The sequence below is a fragment of the Panulirus ornatus genome, chromosome 22, assembly GCF_036320965.1.
Source record: "Panulirus ornatus isolate Po-2019 chromosome 22, ASM3632096v1, whole genome shotgun sequence".
In the NCBI taxonomy this organism is placed as follows: Eukaryota; Metazoa; Arthropoda; class Malacostraca; order Decapoda; family Palinuridae; genus Panulirus; species Panulirus ornatus.
This window is the reverse complement of record NC_092245.1, coordinates 5,637,227-5,655,379: the sequence shown is the minus strand read 5'-3', so window position 1 is coordinate 5,655,379 and position 18,153 is coordinate 5,637,227. Positions and strand designations below refer to the sequence as shown.

The 18,153-nt window shown below is 42.1% G+C and overlaps 1 protein-coding gene across 1 annotated transcript in view; it reads right to left on the bottom strand.

Moving 5' to 3' along the window:
- LOC139756511 (uncharacterized) overlaps positions 1-18,153 on the bottom strand; it is a 235,979-nt gene that overhangs the window by 66,582 nt on the left and 151,244 nt on the right. The window contains exon 7 of the mRNA XM_071675965.1: positions 5,126-5,255. Within this exon, the coding sequence (XP_071532066.1) occupies positions 5,126-5,255 (130 nt within the window). The remainder of the gene's footprint in view (positions 1-5,125; positions 5,256-18,153) is intronic.

Sequence of the window (18,153 nt, the reverse complement as noted above, 5' to 3'; positions counted from 1 at the left end):
ATCTAAAACACTTCACTTCCAGTTTTTCTCCATTCAAACATACCTCCCAATTGACTTGTCCCTCAACCCTACTGTACCTAATAACCTTGCTCTTATTCACATTTACTCTCAGCTTTCTTCTTTCACACACTTTACCAAACTCAGTCACCAGCTTCTGCAGTTTCTCACCCGAATCAGCCACCAGAGCTGTATCATCAGCGAACAACAACTGACTCACTTCCCAAGCTCTCTCATCCACAACAGACTGCATACTTGCCCCTCTCTCCTAAACTCTTGCATTCACCTCCCTAACAACCCCATCCATGAACAAACTAAACAACCATGGAGACATCACGCACCCCTGCCACAAACCGACAATCAGTGAGAACTAATCACTTTCCTCTCTTCCTACTTGTACACATGCCTTACATCATTGATGAAAACTTTTCACTGCTTCTAGCAACTTGCCTCCCTCACCATATACTCTTAATACCTTCCACAGAGCATCTCTATCAGCTCTATCATATGCCTTCTCCAGATCCATAAATGCTACATACAGATCCATCTGTTATCCAAAGTATTTCTCACATACATTCTTCAAAGCAAACACCTGATCCACACATCCTCTACCACTTCTGAAACCACACTGCTCCTCCCTAATCTGATGCTCTATACATGCTTTCACCCTCTCAATCAATACCCTCCCATATACCACTGTAATTTGAACACTCATCTTTATCCCCTTTGCCTTTGTACAATGGCACTATGCATGCATTCCGCCAATCCTCAGGCACTTCACCATGAGCCTTACATACATTGAATATCCTCACCAACCAGTCAACAACACAGTCACCCCCTTTTTAATAAATTCCACTGCAATACCATCCAAACCCGCCGCCTTGCTGGCCTTCATCTTCCGCAAAGCTTTCCCTACCTCTTTTCTGTTTACCAAACAATTTTCCCTCACCCTCTCACTTCACACACCACCTCGACCAAAACACCCTATATCTGCCACTCTATCATCTAACACATTCAACAAACCTTTAAAATACTCACTCCATCTCCACTACTTGTTATTACCTCCCCATTTGTTCTCTTGTCTTATGCACTTTATTCACCTCCATCCAAAACATCTTTTTATTCTCCCTAAAATTTAATGATACTCTCTCACCCCAACTCTCATTTGCCCTCTTTTTCACCTTTTGCACCTTTCTCTTGACCTCCTGCCTCTTTCTTTTATACATCTCCCAGTCATTTGCCTCTCTCTTCTCTTTCACTAATAATCTTACTTCTTCATCCCACCACTCACTACCCTTTCTAATCTGCCTACCTCCCATGCTTCTCATGCCACAAGCATCTTTTGCTCAAGCCAGCACTGCTTCCCTAAATACATCCCATTCCTTTCCCACTCCCCTTACATCTTTTGCTCTCACCTTTTTCCATTCTGCACTCAGTCTCTCCTGGTACTTCCTCACACAAGTCTCCTTCCCAAGCTCACTTACTCTCACCACTCTCTTCACCCCAACATTCTCTCTTCTTTTCTGAAAACCTCTACAAATCTTCACCTTGGCCTCCACAAGATAATGATCAGACATCCCTCCAGTTGCACCTCTCAGCACATTAACATCGAAAAGTCTCTCCTTTATGCGCCTGTCAATCATAAAAAAAAAAATTCTATTTGCATAAATCCATCTTTTTTATCAAAAAGGCAACAATAATGATTTGTAGTCATCAATCCTTGTGCCCAATTGGTTGCATGCATAGCATTTAGGGTATATCATATCTCAATAACCAGAGCTGACAGAGTAAACTGATGACATATTTAGAATCGGCAACCAAAACCTACCTAAAAAAAGGCCTAATATCTAAGGCACCAAACTCTCCTACTCACATACATCATTCTTTATTTTCTACCATTATACTTAACCGCCGTCTCCCACGTTAGCGAGGTAGTGCAAAAAACATACAAAGAAAGGCCCAACCCACCCACATACACATGTATATACATAAACACTCACCCACCCACATACACATGTATATACATAAACACTCACACACGCACATATACGTACATATACATTTCAACGTATACATACTTAAACATACACAGACATATACATATATACACGTGTACAGATTCATACTTGCTGCCTTCATCCATTTCCGTTGCCACCCTGCCACACACGAAATAGGATCCCCCCCCCCTCCAGTAAGGTAGTGCCAAGAACAGACATGAAAGACCACATTTGTTCACACTCAGTTTCTAGCTGTCATGTGTAATGCACCCAAACCACAGCTTTGTTCCACATCCAGGCCCCACAGACCTTTCCATGGTTTACCCCAAACACTTCACATGCCCTGGTTTAATCCACTGACAGAATGTTGACACTGGTATACCACATTGTTTCAATTCACTATTCCTTGCACATATTTCACCTTCCTATATGTTCAGGCCCCAATCACTCAAAATCTTTTTCACTACATCCTTGCACCTCCAATTTGGTCTCCCACTTCTCCTTCTTCCCTCCACCTCTGACACATATATCCTCTTGGTCAATCTTTTCTCACTCATTCTCTCCATGTGTTCACATCATTTCAACACACCCTCTTTAACCCTCTCAATCACACTCTTTTTATTACCACACATCTCTCTTACCCTTTCATTACTTACTCAATCAAACCACCTCACACCACATATTGTCCTCAAACATTTCATTTCCAACACATCCGCCCTCCGCACAACCCTATCTATAGCCCATGCTTTGCAACCATATAACATTGTTGGAACTATTATTCCTTCAAACATACTCATTTTTGCTCTCCGAGACAACGTTCTTGCCTTCCACACATTCTTCAATGCTCCCAGAACCTTCACTCCCTCCCCCAGCCTGTGACTCACTTCCACTTCCATGGTTCCATCTGCTGCTAAGTCTACTCCCAGATATCTAAAACACTTCACTTCCTACAGTTTTTCTCCTTTCAAATTTACCTCCCAATTTACTTGTCCCTCAACTTTACTGAAACTAATAACCTCACTCTTATTCACATTTACTCAACTTTCTTCTTTCTCACACTTTACCAAATTCAGTCACCAGCTTCAGCAGTTTCTCACCCGAATCAGCCACCAGCACTGTATCATCATCAAACAACTGACTCACTTTCCAAGCCCTCTCATCCACAACAGACTACATACTTGTCCCTCTCTCCAAAACTCTTGCATTCACCTCCCTATCCACTCCATCCATAAGCAAATTAAACAACCATGGAGACATCACACATCCCTGCCGCAAACCGACATTCAGTGGGAACCAATCACTTTCCTCTCTTCCTACTCATAAACATGCATTACACCTTGATAAAAAAATTTTCACTGCTTCTAACAACTTACCTCCCACACCATATGCTTTCAAAACCTTCCACAAAGCATCTCTATCCACCCTATCATATGCCCTCTCCAGATCCATAAATGCTACATACAAATCCATCTGTTTTTCCAAGTATTTCTCACATACATTTATCAAAGCAAACACCTGATCCACACATCCTCTAAGACTTTTGAAACCACACTGCTCTTCCCCAATCTAATGCTCTGTACATGAATTTACCCTCTCAATCAGTACCTTCCTATATAATTTCCCAGGAATACTCAACAAACTTATGTCTTATTACATAATTATATACTTATATACTTTTATATATCACTCTTTTTAAACCAGGTATTCCCAATCACCAGTCTTCTTTCAGCAGACAAATCCATAAGCTCTCATCATTTCCACTCTATATAACACTGAATACACCATGCACACCAATGCTACCCTCAACTGCCGCATTACTTACCTTTGAATTTAAATCACCCATCATTAATACCTGGTCTCATGCACCAAAAGTGCTGACATACTCATTCAGCTGCTTCCAAAACACTTGCCTTTCATTATCTTTCCTCTCATGGTCAGGTGCATAAGCACAAATGGTCACCCATCTCTCTCCATCCACTTTCAGTTTACCTACATCAATTCAGAACTTACTTCCTTACACTCTGTCACACACTCCCATATCTCCTGCTTCAGTGGTGCAACATCTTTAGCTCTTCTCTTTACTCCTAATACATTTCCAAACTGTTCTTCCCCTTTACCCTTGAGCTTTGTTTTGCTCAGAAACAGAACATCCAGGTTTCTTTTGTAAATCATACCATCTATTTCTCCTCATCTTGGTTACATCCACACACATATAGGCACCCCACCCTGGTGCTTAAAGGAGGATGAACACTCTACCTGGCTCCTTCTTCTGTTTCCTCTTTTAGAAACTTAAAGAAAATGGGAAAGGGTCTCCAGCACCTTGCTCACACACCCTTCAGTTGCCTTCCATGACACATGGGGAATACGTAGGTAGAATTCCTCTCCCCTACATACATGGTATACATGATGCAAAGAAGGGTAATCCAAGGATGAGGTGGAAGAACAGAGGACAAATGCTTTGAGTGTTTAGGGCCTGACCATGTAAGAGGATAGGAGCCAGGTAAGGGACACAGTGAACTGGGGTATGTGGCATACAAGAGGGGCAACAAAAAAACTGTCAATGAGCTGAACCAGGGCATATGAAAGGGCCAGGGGAAATCATGACAAGGTCTGTAGGGCCTGGTCATGCAGTAGGGGGTTTAAGAAAGGTATGGTAACCAGGGAAAGTGTGGTAGCCTGGGAGGGAGGGAATGGTGGTGGTAAGTTAAGTGTGGTGGCCAGGGAGGAAAGGCATGGTGGTGATGGTGGTGAAGGAGTGTGACTTAAGGGTATGGTGTTGTAAGAGCAATCACTCGGGGTAAGTCAGAGTCCAAAGGTCATTGGCCAGCTGGTCAGCAGCTCCTGCTTGAATCTGATAGTAACATGAATAAGGCAAATACTGGCTGCCTGGAGAAGTTAGGTTGATTCCTAGACATGGTTCACTACTTTCTATTTTCTTAAAGACAAATTTCCTCTGAGCTTCACTGCACTTTAATACTTACTATCACATAATAAAACATAATACTCTAATCATACATCCCAGCCTAAATTCTTTCTAAGTGTAAAACAACCACTTGTGTGGGTTTCTTACAGGTCCAAAAGTTGTTTTCATGGTATTCATAAGGCAATATTTTTCCCTGAAATTGTCTTACCCATTTGGACCTCCTTCACCTGGCTGGTCTTGATTTTTTTCTTCCTTCCAAATCTGTTTCCTCTGTCCTTCCAGATTTTTATTTTCTTTCACCTTATGTCTTATCCAATCACCTGGGAAGTATTCCTTTCCTGAAAAGAATAATTTTACTCAGAAAAACATGTTAATGATAAATTTCTTTTACATTTTTAATGTCATCATTGGGACGGCTCAAATATCTGAGCTAGCCTCAGTTTGCATCTAAATCTTATACATGTGAAACAGCAGCACTGATAATGATGCCAATGACAAGAAAACTATAGATGCTCTCCTTATTAGCAGAACAAATTTCATTATATTTGTCATACTCATATGCTGCTTCTCACATATGCAAGATGGTACTAAAAAAGGAAGAAAGGCCTCACTTGTTCACAACTTGTTCACATTCATGCCATAACTGTCATACAAAATGCACTGAAACCAAAACCCTCATCCACAGACAAGCCCCATTGGCAGTTCTATGATTTCCTTTCACCTCTTCATATGTCCTAGTTCAGCCCATTGTCAGCATGCCATCTCCTGTATAACACATTGTTCCAATTCCTTCAATCTCATACATGTTTAACCCTACTGCATGTTCAAGACCCAAAAAATTCAAAAAATCACTACCCTTTCAACTCCTTGATTCTTATCCCATCTCCCTTCAATCTTGAGATATAGATCCTCTTGTCTGTCTTTCTTCACTTATTCTCTCCATATCAACACACCATCTTAGCACACCCTTGTCCACTCTCAATCATACTCCACTTATTATCTCACATTTCTTTCCTGTCATTCCTAACAAGATCAACCATAGATTGTCCTCAACCAGTTCATTTCAAACATATCCATCCTCTTCTGTTCTTTTGCATTCAGAGCCTAAGACTTGCAATCATACAACACATCCTTTTCTGTTCTTTTGCTTTCAGAGCCTAAGACTTGCAATCATACAATACATCCTCTTCTGTTCTTTTGCATTCAGAGCCTAAGACTTGCAATCATATAATACAATCAGGATTACTGTACCATCAAACATATCCATCTTTGCCCACACCTCTCCTTCCATGTGCTAATTTGCCTTAACTTCCTCTTGCACACTCTCTTAAACTCAAACAAGAGCTCCTGCAACTTCTCTCTCATATATGCCACCAGAGCCATGTCATCTAGAAAAAGCAAATGAAATACCTCCTGGGCCCCCATAGCCCCAGCATACCACAGACCCACCTCTCTCTTCACCATCCAATCAACAAACAAATTAACCCATTAACTCCTCTAGATGTATATTCACATAAGGTGAATGACTTATCTAATTGTATGTAAATGCATCAAGTTTTGCAACTAGGCCTGAGTGGTTGCTGAGTTGACAGCACAGGAAAATATCTCCTTATGGTCAGCCACTATTCAGCTGTGCTAATGAGAAAATATTTCTGCAAACTTTCCTGAGAGGAATTTTGAAATGATTTTGCTACATTTAAAGGAACATGCAGGTGATTCTGAATTACTTTACAATGCATGTCTTTGGATCATGTGGGAAGTGATTTTTATGGAAAATGCCTTCCAAAATTGAAAATGAGAAAATATGGCATCAACAAAGGTTCCTACAATAAAGCCAGTGCTGCCAGCAATCACTCCAGAACTAAGCTGCATTCATTTTTCCTTTGTTCTACCATGATATGCACTACGATTTACCGGTCAGTATCATAATAAAAATCTTTGTCTGGAATGTTCTACATGTACACAGACAGACCTGCTTTATTGAGTATAAATTAAGGATAACTATTTATAGTCTAGTATAATTTCAAAATAATTTTTCTCCGTTCAAACTCACATCCTAAGTATCTTGTCCCTCAACCCAACTGAACCTAATAACCTTGCTCTTATTCACATTTACTCTAAACTTTCTCCTTTCACACACTTTTCCACACTCAGTCACCAACTTCTACAGTTTCTCACTTGAATCAGCCACCAGTGCTGTATCATAAGCAAAACATAATTGACTCACTTCCCAGGCCCTCTCATTCCAAACAGGCTACATACTTGCCCCTCTCCCCAAAACACTTGCATTAACCTCCCTAACCACCCCATCTATAAACAAATTAAACAACCATAGAGACACTACACACCCCTGCCGCAGACAGACCTTCACTAGGAACCAATCACTTTCCTCTCTTCCTACTCATACACATGCCTTACACCCTTGATAAAACTTCTCACTGCTTCTAGCAATATACCTCCCACACCATATATTCTTTAAAGACATACAAAGCATATCTATCCATCCTGTCATATGCCTTCTCTAGATCCACAAATGCCACATACAAATCCATCTGTTTCACTAAGTATTTCTCACACACAAACCTCAAAGCAAACACCTGATCCACAGATCCTCCACCAATTCTGAAACCACACTGCTCCTCTCTAATCTGATGCTCTGTACATGCCTTTACCCTTTCAATCAATACCCTCCCAAACAATTTGCCAGGAATACTCAACAAACTTATGCCTCTGTAATTTGAACTCTTACCTTTATTTCCTTTGCCTTTATACGATGGTGCTATACATGCATTCTGCCAATCCTCAGGCACTTCATCATGATCCATACACACATTGAATATCCTTACCAATCAAAAACACCATTACCCCCTTCCTTAACAAATTCAACTCCAATACCATCCAAACCCGCTCCCTTGCCGGATTTCATCTTCTGCAAGGCTTCCACCACCTCTTCTCTTCGTTAAACTACTTTCCCTGACTCTCTCACTTCTCACACGACCCTGACCAAAACACCCTATATCTGCCACTCTATCATCAAACACATTCAACAAACCTTCAAAAGACTCACTCCACATCCTCCTCACTTCATCACTGCTTGTTATCACTTCTCCCTTTCCCCATCACTTATGTTCCCATTTCCTCTCTTGTCATATACACATTATCTACCTCCTTCCAAAACATCATTTCATTCTCCCTAAAGTTTAATGATACTCTCTCTCCACAACTCTCATTTGCCTCTTTTTCTACTCTTCCACCTTCATCTTGACCTGCTGCTTTCTATAATACATCTATTGATGCCTAAGCACCTGGTCATGTGAAGAAAGATCATCAAGGCAAGTGTTTGGGAGCAGCTGAGTGAGTGTATTAGCAGCTTTGATGCACGAGATCAGGTTAAAATGATGGGTCATTTAAATGCAAAGGTGAGCAATGTGGCAGTTCAGGGTATAACTGGCATACATGGGGTATTCAGTGTTGTAAATGGAAATGGTGAAGAGCTTGTAGATTTGTGTACTGAAAAAAGACTGGTGATTGTGAATACCTGGTTTAAAAAGAGAGATATACATAAGGATGCATATGTGAGTAGGAGAGATGGGCAAATGGCATTATTGGATTACGTGTTAATAGATAGGCATGTAAAAGAGAGAATTTTGGATGTAATGTGCTGAGAGGGGCAGCTGGAGGGATGTCTGATCACTATCTTGTGGAGGCGAAGGTGAAGATTTGTAGAGGTTTTCAGAAGTGAAGAGAGAATGTTGGAAAGAGTAGAGTGGCGAGAGTAAGTGAGCTTAGAAAGGAGACTTGTGTGAGGAAGTATCAAGAGACATTGAGTGTAGAATGGCAAAATGTGAGATCAAATGACATGAGGGGAGTGGGTGAGGAATGGGACTTGTTTCAGGAAGTATCAGGGGAGATTGAGTGTAGAATGGCAAAAGGTGAGATCAAATGATGTAAGGGGAGTGGGGGAGGAATGGGATGTATTTAGGGAAGCAGTGATGGCTTGCGCAAAAAGGTGCATGTGCCATGAGAAAGGTGGGAGGTGGGCATACTAGAAAGGGTAGAGTGGTGGGATGAAGCCGTAAGAATATCAGTGAAAGAGTAAAGAGTGGTGTTTGGACGATATTTGCAGGGAAGTAGTGCAAATGACTGGGAGATGTATAAAAGAAAGTGACAAGAGGTCAAGAGAAAGGTGCAAGACTTGCAAAAGAGGGCAAATGAGAGGTGTGGTGAGAGAACATTATTAAATTTTAGGGTGTGTGATGTCTCCATGGTTGTTTAATTTGTTTATGGATGGGGTTGTTAGGGAGGTAAATGCAAGAGTTTTGGAAAGAGGGGCAAGTATGAAGTCTGTTGGGGATGAGAGAGCTTGGGAAGTGAGTCAGTTGTTGTTCGCTGATGATACAGCGCTGGTGGCTGATTCATGTGAGAAACTGCAGAAGCTGGTGACTGAGTTTGGTAAAGTGTGTGGAAGAAGAAAGTTAAGAGTAAATGTGAATAAGAGCAAGGTTATTAGGTACAGTAGGGTTGAGGGTCAAGTCAATTGGGAGGTGAGTTTGAATGGAGAAAAACTGGAGGAAGTGAAGTGTTTTAGATATCTGGGAGTGGATCTGGCAGCAGATGGAACCATGGAAGCGGAAGTGGATCATAGGGTGGGGGAGGGGGCGAAAATTCTGGGGGCCTTGAAGAATGTGTGGAAGTCGAGAACATTATCTCGGAAAGCAAAAATGGGTATGTTTGAAGGAATAGTGGTTCCAACAATGTTGTATGGTTGCGAGGCGTGGGCTATGGATAGAGTTGTGCGCAGGAGGATGGATGTGCTGGAAATGAGATGTTTGAGGACAATGTGTGGTGTGAGGTGGTTTGATCGAGTGAGTAACGTAAGGGTAAGAGAGATGTGTGGAAATAAAAAGAGCGTGGTTGAGAGAGCAGAAGAGGGTGTTTTGAAGTGGTTTGGGCACATGGAGAGAATGAGTGAGGAAAGATTGACCAAGAGGATATATGTGTCGGAGGTGGAGGGAACGAGGAGAAGAGGGAGACCAAATTGGAAATGGAAAGATGGAGTGAAAAAGATTTTGTGTGATCTGGGCCTGAACATGCAGGAGGGTGAAAGGAGGGCAAGGAATAGAGTGAATTGGAGCGATGTGGTGTACCGGGGTTGACGTGCTGTCAGTGGATTGAATCAAGGCATGTGAAGCGTCTGGGGTAAACCATGGAAAGCTGTGTAGGTATGTATATTTGCGTGTGTGGACGTATTTATATACATGTGTATGGGGGGGGTTGGGCCATTTCTTTCGTCTGTTTCCTTGCGCTACCTCGCAAACGCGGGAGACAGCGACAAAGTATAAAAAAAAAAAAAAAAAGATTAGAAAGGGTAGTGAGTGGTGGGATGAAGAAGTAAGATTATTACTGAAAGAGAAGAGAGAGGCATTAGGACGATTTTTGTAGGAAAATAGTGCAAATGAGTGGGAGATGTATAAAAGAAAGAGACAGGAGGTCAAGAGAAAGGTGCAAGAGGTGAAAAAGAGGGCAAGTGAGAGTTGGGGTGAGAGACTATCATTAAATTTTAGGGAGAATAAAAAGATGTTTTGGAAAGAGGTAAATAAAGTCCGTAAGACAAGGGAACAAATGGGAACTTCAGTGAAGGGGGGTAATGGGGAGGTGATAACAAGTAGTGGTGATGTGAGAAGGAGATGGAGTGAGTATTTTGAAGGTCTGTTGAATGTCTTTCATGATAGAGTGGCAGATATAGGGTGTTTTGGTCGAGGTGGTGTGCAAAGTGAGAGGGTTAGGGAGAAAGATTTAGTAAACAGAGAAGAGGTAGTAAAAGCTTTATGGAAAATGAAAGCCGGCAATGCAGCGGGTTTGGATGGCATTGCAGTGGAATTTATTAAAAAGGGGGGGACTGTGTTGTTGACTGGTTGGTAAGGTTATTCAATGTATGTATGACTCATGGTGAGGTGCCTGAGGATTGGCGGAATGCTTGTATAGTGCCATTGTACAAAGGCAAAGGGGATAAGAGTGAGTGCTCAAATTACAGAGGTATAAGTTTGTTGAGTATTGCTGGGAAATTATATGGGAGGGTATTGATTGAGAGGATGAAGGCATGTACAGAGCATCAGATTGGGGGAGAGCAGTGTGGTTTCAGAAGTAGTAGAGGATGTGTGGATCAGGTGTTTGCTTTGAAGAATGTATGTGAGAAATACTTAGAAAAGCAAATGGATTTGTATGTAGCATTCATGGATCTGGAGAAGACATAGGATAGAGTCGATAGAGATGCTCTGTGGAAGGTATTGAGACTATATGGTGTGGGAGGCAAGTTGTTAGAAGCAGTGAAAAGTTTTTATCGAGGACGTAAGGAATGTGTACGAGTAGGAAGAGAGGAAAGTGATTGGTTCTCAGTGAATGTCGGTTTGCGGCAGTGGTATGTGATGTCTCCATGGTTGTTTAATTTGATTATGGATGGGGTTGTTAGGGAGGTGAATGTAAGAGTTTTGGAGAGAGGGGCAAGTATGCAGTCTGTTGTGGATGAGAGAGCTTGGGAAGTGAGTCAGTTGTTGCCTGCTGATGATACAGCGCTGGTGGCTGATTGAGTGAATAATGAAAGGGTAAGAGAGATGTGTGGTGATAAAAAGAGTGTGGTTGGGAGAGCAGAAGAGGGTGTTTTGAAATGGTTTGGTCACATACAGAGAATGAGTGAGGAAAGATTGACAAAGAGGATATATGTGTCAGAGGTGGAGGGAGAGAGAAGTGGGAGACCTAATTGGAGGTGGAAAGATGGAGTGAAAAAGATTTTGAGTGATCGGGGCCTGAACATGCAGGAGGGTGAAAGGCGTGCAAGGAATAGAGTGAATTGGAACGATGTGGTACACTGGGGTCGACGTGCTGTCAATAGATTGAAGCAGGGCATGTGAAGCATCTGGGGTAAACCATGGAAACCTCTGTGGGGCCTGGATGTGGAAAGGGAGCTGTGGTTTCGGTGCATTATACATGACAGCTAGAGACTGAGTGTGAATGAATGTGGCCTTTGTTGTCTTTTCCTAGTGCTACCTCGCGCACATGGGGTGGATGGGGTTGTCATTTCATGTGTGGTGGGGTCACAATGGGAATGAATAAGGGCAGACAGTATGAATTATGTACATGTGTATATATGTATATGTATACTTTAAGATGTATAGGTATGTATATGTGCATGTGTGGACGTATATGTATATACATGTGTATGTGGGTGGGTTAGGCCATTCTTTCATCTGTTTCCTTGCGCTACCACGCTAATGCTGGAGACAGCGACAAAGTATAATATATAAATAATATAAAATAAAAAGATGTTTTGGAAGGAGGTAAATAATGTGCATAGGACAAGTGAAAAAATGGGAACATTGGTGAAGGAAGCATATAGGGAAGCGATAACAGATAGTAATGGAGTGAGTATTTTGAAGGTTTGTAAAATGTGTTTGATGATTGAGTGTCCTTTGGTTGGGTTCTGTACAAAGTGAGAGGGTCAGGGAAAATGATCTGGTGAAGAGAGAAGAGGTAGTGAAAGCTCTGCGGAAGATGAAAGCCGGCAAGGCAGCAGGTTTCGATGGTATTGCAATTGAATTTATTAAGAATGGGGATGACTGTTGTTTATTGGTTGGTAAGGATATTCAATGTATGCATGGATCATGGTGAAGTGCCTCAGGATTGGCAGAATGCATGCATAGTGCCATTGTACAAAGGCAAAGGGGATAAAGGTGTGTATGAATTACAAAGACATAAGTTTGTTGAGTATTCCTGGGAAATTATATGGGTAGGTATTGATTGAGAGGGTAAATGCATGTACAGAGCATCAGACTGGTTTCAGAAGTGGTAGTGGATATGCGGATCAAGTGTTTGCATTGAAGAATGTATGTGAGAAATACTTAGAAAAACAGATGGATCTGTATGTAGCATTTATGGATCTGGAGATGGCATATGACATGGTTGATAGAAATGATTCGTGGAAGGTTTTAAGTGTATTTGGTATGGGAGGTAAGTTGCTAGAACAGTGGAAAGTTTTACCAAGGATGTAAGGCATGTGTACAAGTAAGAAGAGAGGAAGGTGTTTGGTTCCCAGTGAATGTCGGTCTGTGGCAGGGGTGCATGATCTACCCATGGTTGTTTAATTTGCTTATGGATGGGGTGGTTAGGTTGGTGAATGCAAGAGTTTTGGACAGAGGGGCAAGTATGCAGTCTGTTGTCTACGAGAGGTCTTGGGAATCGAATCAGTTGTTCTTCACTGATCATACAGAGCTGGTGACTGATTCAGGTGAGAAACTGCAGAGGTTTGTTAGTGACTTTGGTAAAGTGTGTGAAAGGAGAAAAAAGAGAGTAAATGTGAATAAGAGCGAAGTTATTAGGTTCAGTAGGGTTGAGGGGCAAGTTAATTGTGATGTAAGTTTGAATGGAGAAAAACTAGAGGAAGTGAAGAGTTTTAGACATCTGGGAGTGAATTTAGCAGTAGATGGAACCATGGAAGCTGAAGAGAGTCATAGGGTGGGGTAGGGGGCAAAGGTTCTGGGAACATTGAAAAATGTGTGGAAGGCGAGAACATTATCTCAGAGAGTGAAAATGGGTATGTTTGAAGGAATGGTGGTTCCAACAATATTATATGGTTGCGAGGCATGGGCTATAGGCAGGGTTGTGCAGAGGAGGGTGGATGTGTTGGAAATGAGATGTTTGAGGACAATATGTGGTGTGAGGTGGTTTGATCGAGTAAGTAATGAGAGGGTAAGAGAGATGTGTGGTAATAAAAAGAGTGTGGTTGAGAAAGCAGAAGAGGGTGTGTTGAAATGGTTTGGTCAAATGAAGAGAATGAGTAAAGAAAGACTGACAAAGACGATATATGTGTCAGAGGTAGAGGGAACGAAGAGAAGTGGGAGACCAAATTGGAGGTGGAAGGATAGAGTGAAAAAGATTTTGAGCAACTGGGGCCTGAATATACTTAAGGGTGAAAAGCGTACAAGGAATAGAGTGAACTGGAACAATGTGGTACACCGGGGTCAACGTGCTGTCAATGAATTAAACTGCAATACCATCCAAACCCGCTGTCTTGCCGGTTTTCATCTTCTGCAAAGATTTCACTAACTCTTCTCTGTTTATCAAACCATTTTCCCTGACCCTCTCACTTCGCACACCACATCGACCATAGCACCCTACATCTGCTATTCTATCTTCAAACACATTCAACAAACCTTCAAAATACTCACTCCTTCTCCTTCTCACTTAACCACTACTCTCTCACCCCAACTCTTATTTGCCCTCTCTTCCACCTTCTGCCGCTTTCTGTTATATATCTCCCAGTCATTTGGACTACTTCCCTGCAAAAATTGTCCAAATGCCTCTCTCTTCTCTTTCACTGACAATCTCACTTCTTCATCCACCCACTCGCTACCCTTTCTAATATGCCCAACTCCCATCTTTCTCATGCCACAAGCATCTCTTGCGTAAGCCATCACTGCTTCCATAAATACATCCCATTCCTCCCCCACTCCCCTCAAGTCATTTGCTCTCACCTTTTGCCATTCTGCACTCAATCTCTCCTGGCACTTTCTCACACAAGTCTCCTATCCAAGTTCACTTACTCTCACCAATCTCTCTACCCCAACATTCTCTCTTTTTTCAGAAAAAAAATGTCTTGGGAGTAAAGTCAGGGGTAGGTGAGAGGACAAGAGCAAAGGAAGGAGTAGCACTACTCCCAAAACAGGAGTTGCGGGAGTATGTGATAGAGTTTAAGAAAGTAAACTCTAGATTCATATGGGTAAAACTGAAAGACGACAGAGAGAAATGGGTGATTATTGATGCCTATGCACCAGGGCATGAGAAGAAAGATCATGAGAGGTAAGTGTTTTGAGAGCAGCTGAGTGAGTATGTTAGCAACTTTGACACTCAAGACCATGTAATAGTGATGGGTGATTTGAATGCAAAGGAGAGTAATGTGGCAGTTGAGGGTGTAATTGATGTATATGGGGTGTTCAGTGTTGTACATGGAAATGGTAAAGAGCTTGTAGATTTCTGTGCTGAAAAAGGACTGGTGATTGGAAATAACTGGTTTAAAAAGAGAGATATACATTACTTACTCATTTATTTATTTTGCTTTCTCGCTGTATCCCACGTTAGCGAGGTAGCACAAGGAAACAGACGTAAAATGGCCCAACCCACCCATATACACATGTATATACATAAACGTCCACACACGCAAATATACATACCTATACATCTCAACGTATACATATATATACACACACAGACATATACATATATACACATGTACATAATTCATAGTCTGCCTTTATTCATTCCCATCCCCACCCCACCACACATGAAATAACAACTCCTTCCCCCCTCATGTGTGTGAGGTAGCGCTAGGAAAAGACAACATAGGCCACTTTCGTTCACACTCAGTCTCTAGCTGTCATGTAATAATGCACCGAAACCACAGCTCCCTTTCCACATCCAGGCCCCACACAACTTTCCATGGTTTACCCTAGATGCTTCACATGCCCTGGTTCAATCCATTGACAGCACGTCGACCCAAGTATACCACATCGTTTCAATTCACTCTTATTATTTGCACGCCTTTCACCCTCCTGCATATTCAGGCCCCAATCACTCAAAATCTTTTTCACTCCATCTTTCCACCTCCAATTTGGTCTCCCACTTCTCCTCGTTCCCTCCACCTCTGACACATATATCCTCTCGGTCAATCTTTCCTCACTCATTCTCTCCATGTGACCAAACCATTTCAATACATCCTCTTCTGCTCTCTCAACCACACTCTTTTTATTACCACACATCTCTTTTACACTATTATTACTTACTCGATCAAACCACCTCACACCACATATTGTCCTCAAACATCTCATTTCCAGCACATCCACCCACCTCCACACAACTCTATCCATAGCCCACGCCTCGCAACCATATAACATTGTTGGAACCACTATTCCTTCAAACATACCCATTTTTGCTTTCCGAGATAATATGTTCTTGACCTCCACACATTCTTCAAGGCTCCCATAACTTTCGTCCCCTCCCTCACCCTATGATTCACTTCCGCTTCCATGGTTCCATCTGCTGCCAAATCCACTCCCAGATATCTAAAACACTTCACATCCTCCAGTTTTTCTCCATTCAAACTTACCTCCCAATTGACTTGTCCCTCAACCCTACTGTACCTAATAACCTTGCTCTTATTCACATTTTCTCTCAGCTTTCTTCTTTCACACACTTTACCAAACTCAGTCACCAGCTTCTGCTGTTTCTCACCCGAATCAACTACCAGCGCTGTATCATCAGCGAACAATAATTGACTCACTTCCCAAGCTCTCTCATCCACAACAGACTGCATACTTGCCCCTCTTTCCAAAACTCTTGCATTCACCTCCCTAACAACCCCATCCAAAAACAAATTAAACAACCATGGGGTCATCACACACCCCTGCCACAAACCTACACCCACTGACAACCAATCACTTTCCTCTCCTCCTACATGTACACATGCTTTACATCCTCGATAAAAACTTTTCACTGCTTCTAACAACTCGCCTCGCACACCATATATTCTTAATACCTTCCACAGAGCATCTCTATCAACTCTATCATATGCCTTCCCCAGATCCATTAATGCTACATACAAATCCATTTGCTTTTCTAAGTATTTTTCACATACATTCTTCAAAGCAAACACCTGATCCACACATCCTCTACCACTTCTGAAACCACACTGCTCTTCTCCAATCTGATGCTCTGTACATGCCTTCACCATCTCAGTCAATACCCGCCCATATAATTTCCCAGCAATACTCAACAAACTTATACCTCTGTAATTTGAGCACTCACTTTTATCCCCTTTGCCTTTGTATAATGGCACTATGCAAGCATTTCGCCAATCTTCAGGCACCTTACCATGAGTCATACATGCATTAAATAACCTTACCAACCAGTCAACAATACTGTCACCCCCTTTTTTAATAAATTTCACTGCAATACCATCCAAACCTGCTGCCTTGCCAGCTTTCATCTTCTGCAAAGCTTTTACTACCTCTTCTCTGTTTACCAAATCGTTTTCCCTAACCCTCTCACTTTGCACACCACCTCGACCAAAACACCCTATATCTGCCACTCTATCATGAAAGACATTCAACAAACCTTCAAAATACTCACTCCATCTCCTTATCACACCACCACTACTTGTTATTACCTCCCCATTAGCCCCCTTCACTGAAGTTCCCATTTGTTCCCTTGTCTTACGCACTTTATTTACCTCCTTCCAAAACATCTTTTTATTCTCCCTAAAATTTAATGATACTCTCTCACCCCAACTCTCATTTGCCTTCTTTTTCACCTCTTGCACCTTTCTCTTGACTTCCTGCCTCTTTCTTTTATACATTTCCCACTCATTTGCACTAGTTCCCTGCAAAAATCGTCCAAATACCTCTCTCTTCTCTTTCACTAACAATCTTACTTCTTCATCTCACCACTCACTACCCTTTCTAATCTGCCCACCTCCCATGCTTTTCATGCCAATAGCATCTTTTGTGCAGGCCATCATTGCTTCCCTTAATACATCCCATTCCTCCCCCACTCCCCTTCCTTCCTTTGTTCTCACCTTTTTCCATTCTGTACTCAGTCTCTCCTGGTACTTACTCACACAAGTCTCCTTCCCAAAATCACTTACTCTCACCACTCTCTTCACCCCAACATTCTCTCTTCTTTTCTGAAAACCTCTACAAATCTTCACCTTTGCCTCCACAAGATAATGATCAGACATCCCTCCATTTGCACCTCTCAGCACATTAACATCTAAAAGTCTCTCTTTTGTGCACTTGTCAATCAAAATGTAATCCAATAACGCTCTCTGGCCATCTCTCCTACTTACATACATATACTTATGTATTTTTTTTTTTTTTTTTTTTATACTTTGTCGCTGTCTCCCGCGTTTGCGAGGTAGCGTCTCATGGAGGAAGGACTTGTGGGTCAGGTTGAGGAGGTTGTGGAGGGTGTTGCAGAGGAGGGCGTGCGTCTCCATGTCCAAGAACAGCGAATAAAACACCATCACAACCTGTCGGCGAACACTTCAGTCAACGCACGAATTATCAGCAGCCACAGTTTGGTGACCAGAATGGAGCAGCGAATCCCTGGGCGTCATGAAGCCAGCTTGGATAGCAAGATATTGTCCGGTGACGCCAGCTGGATCTACAACTCCAGCCCATCCTCAACTAC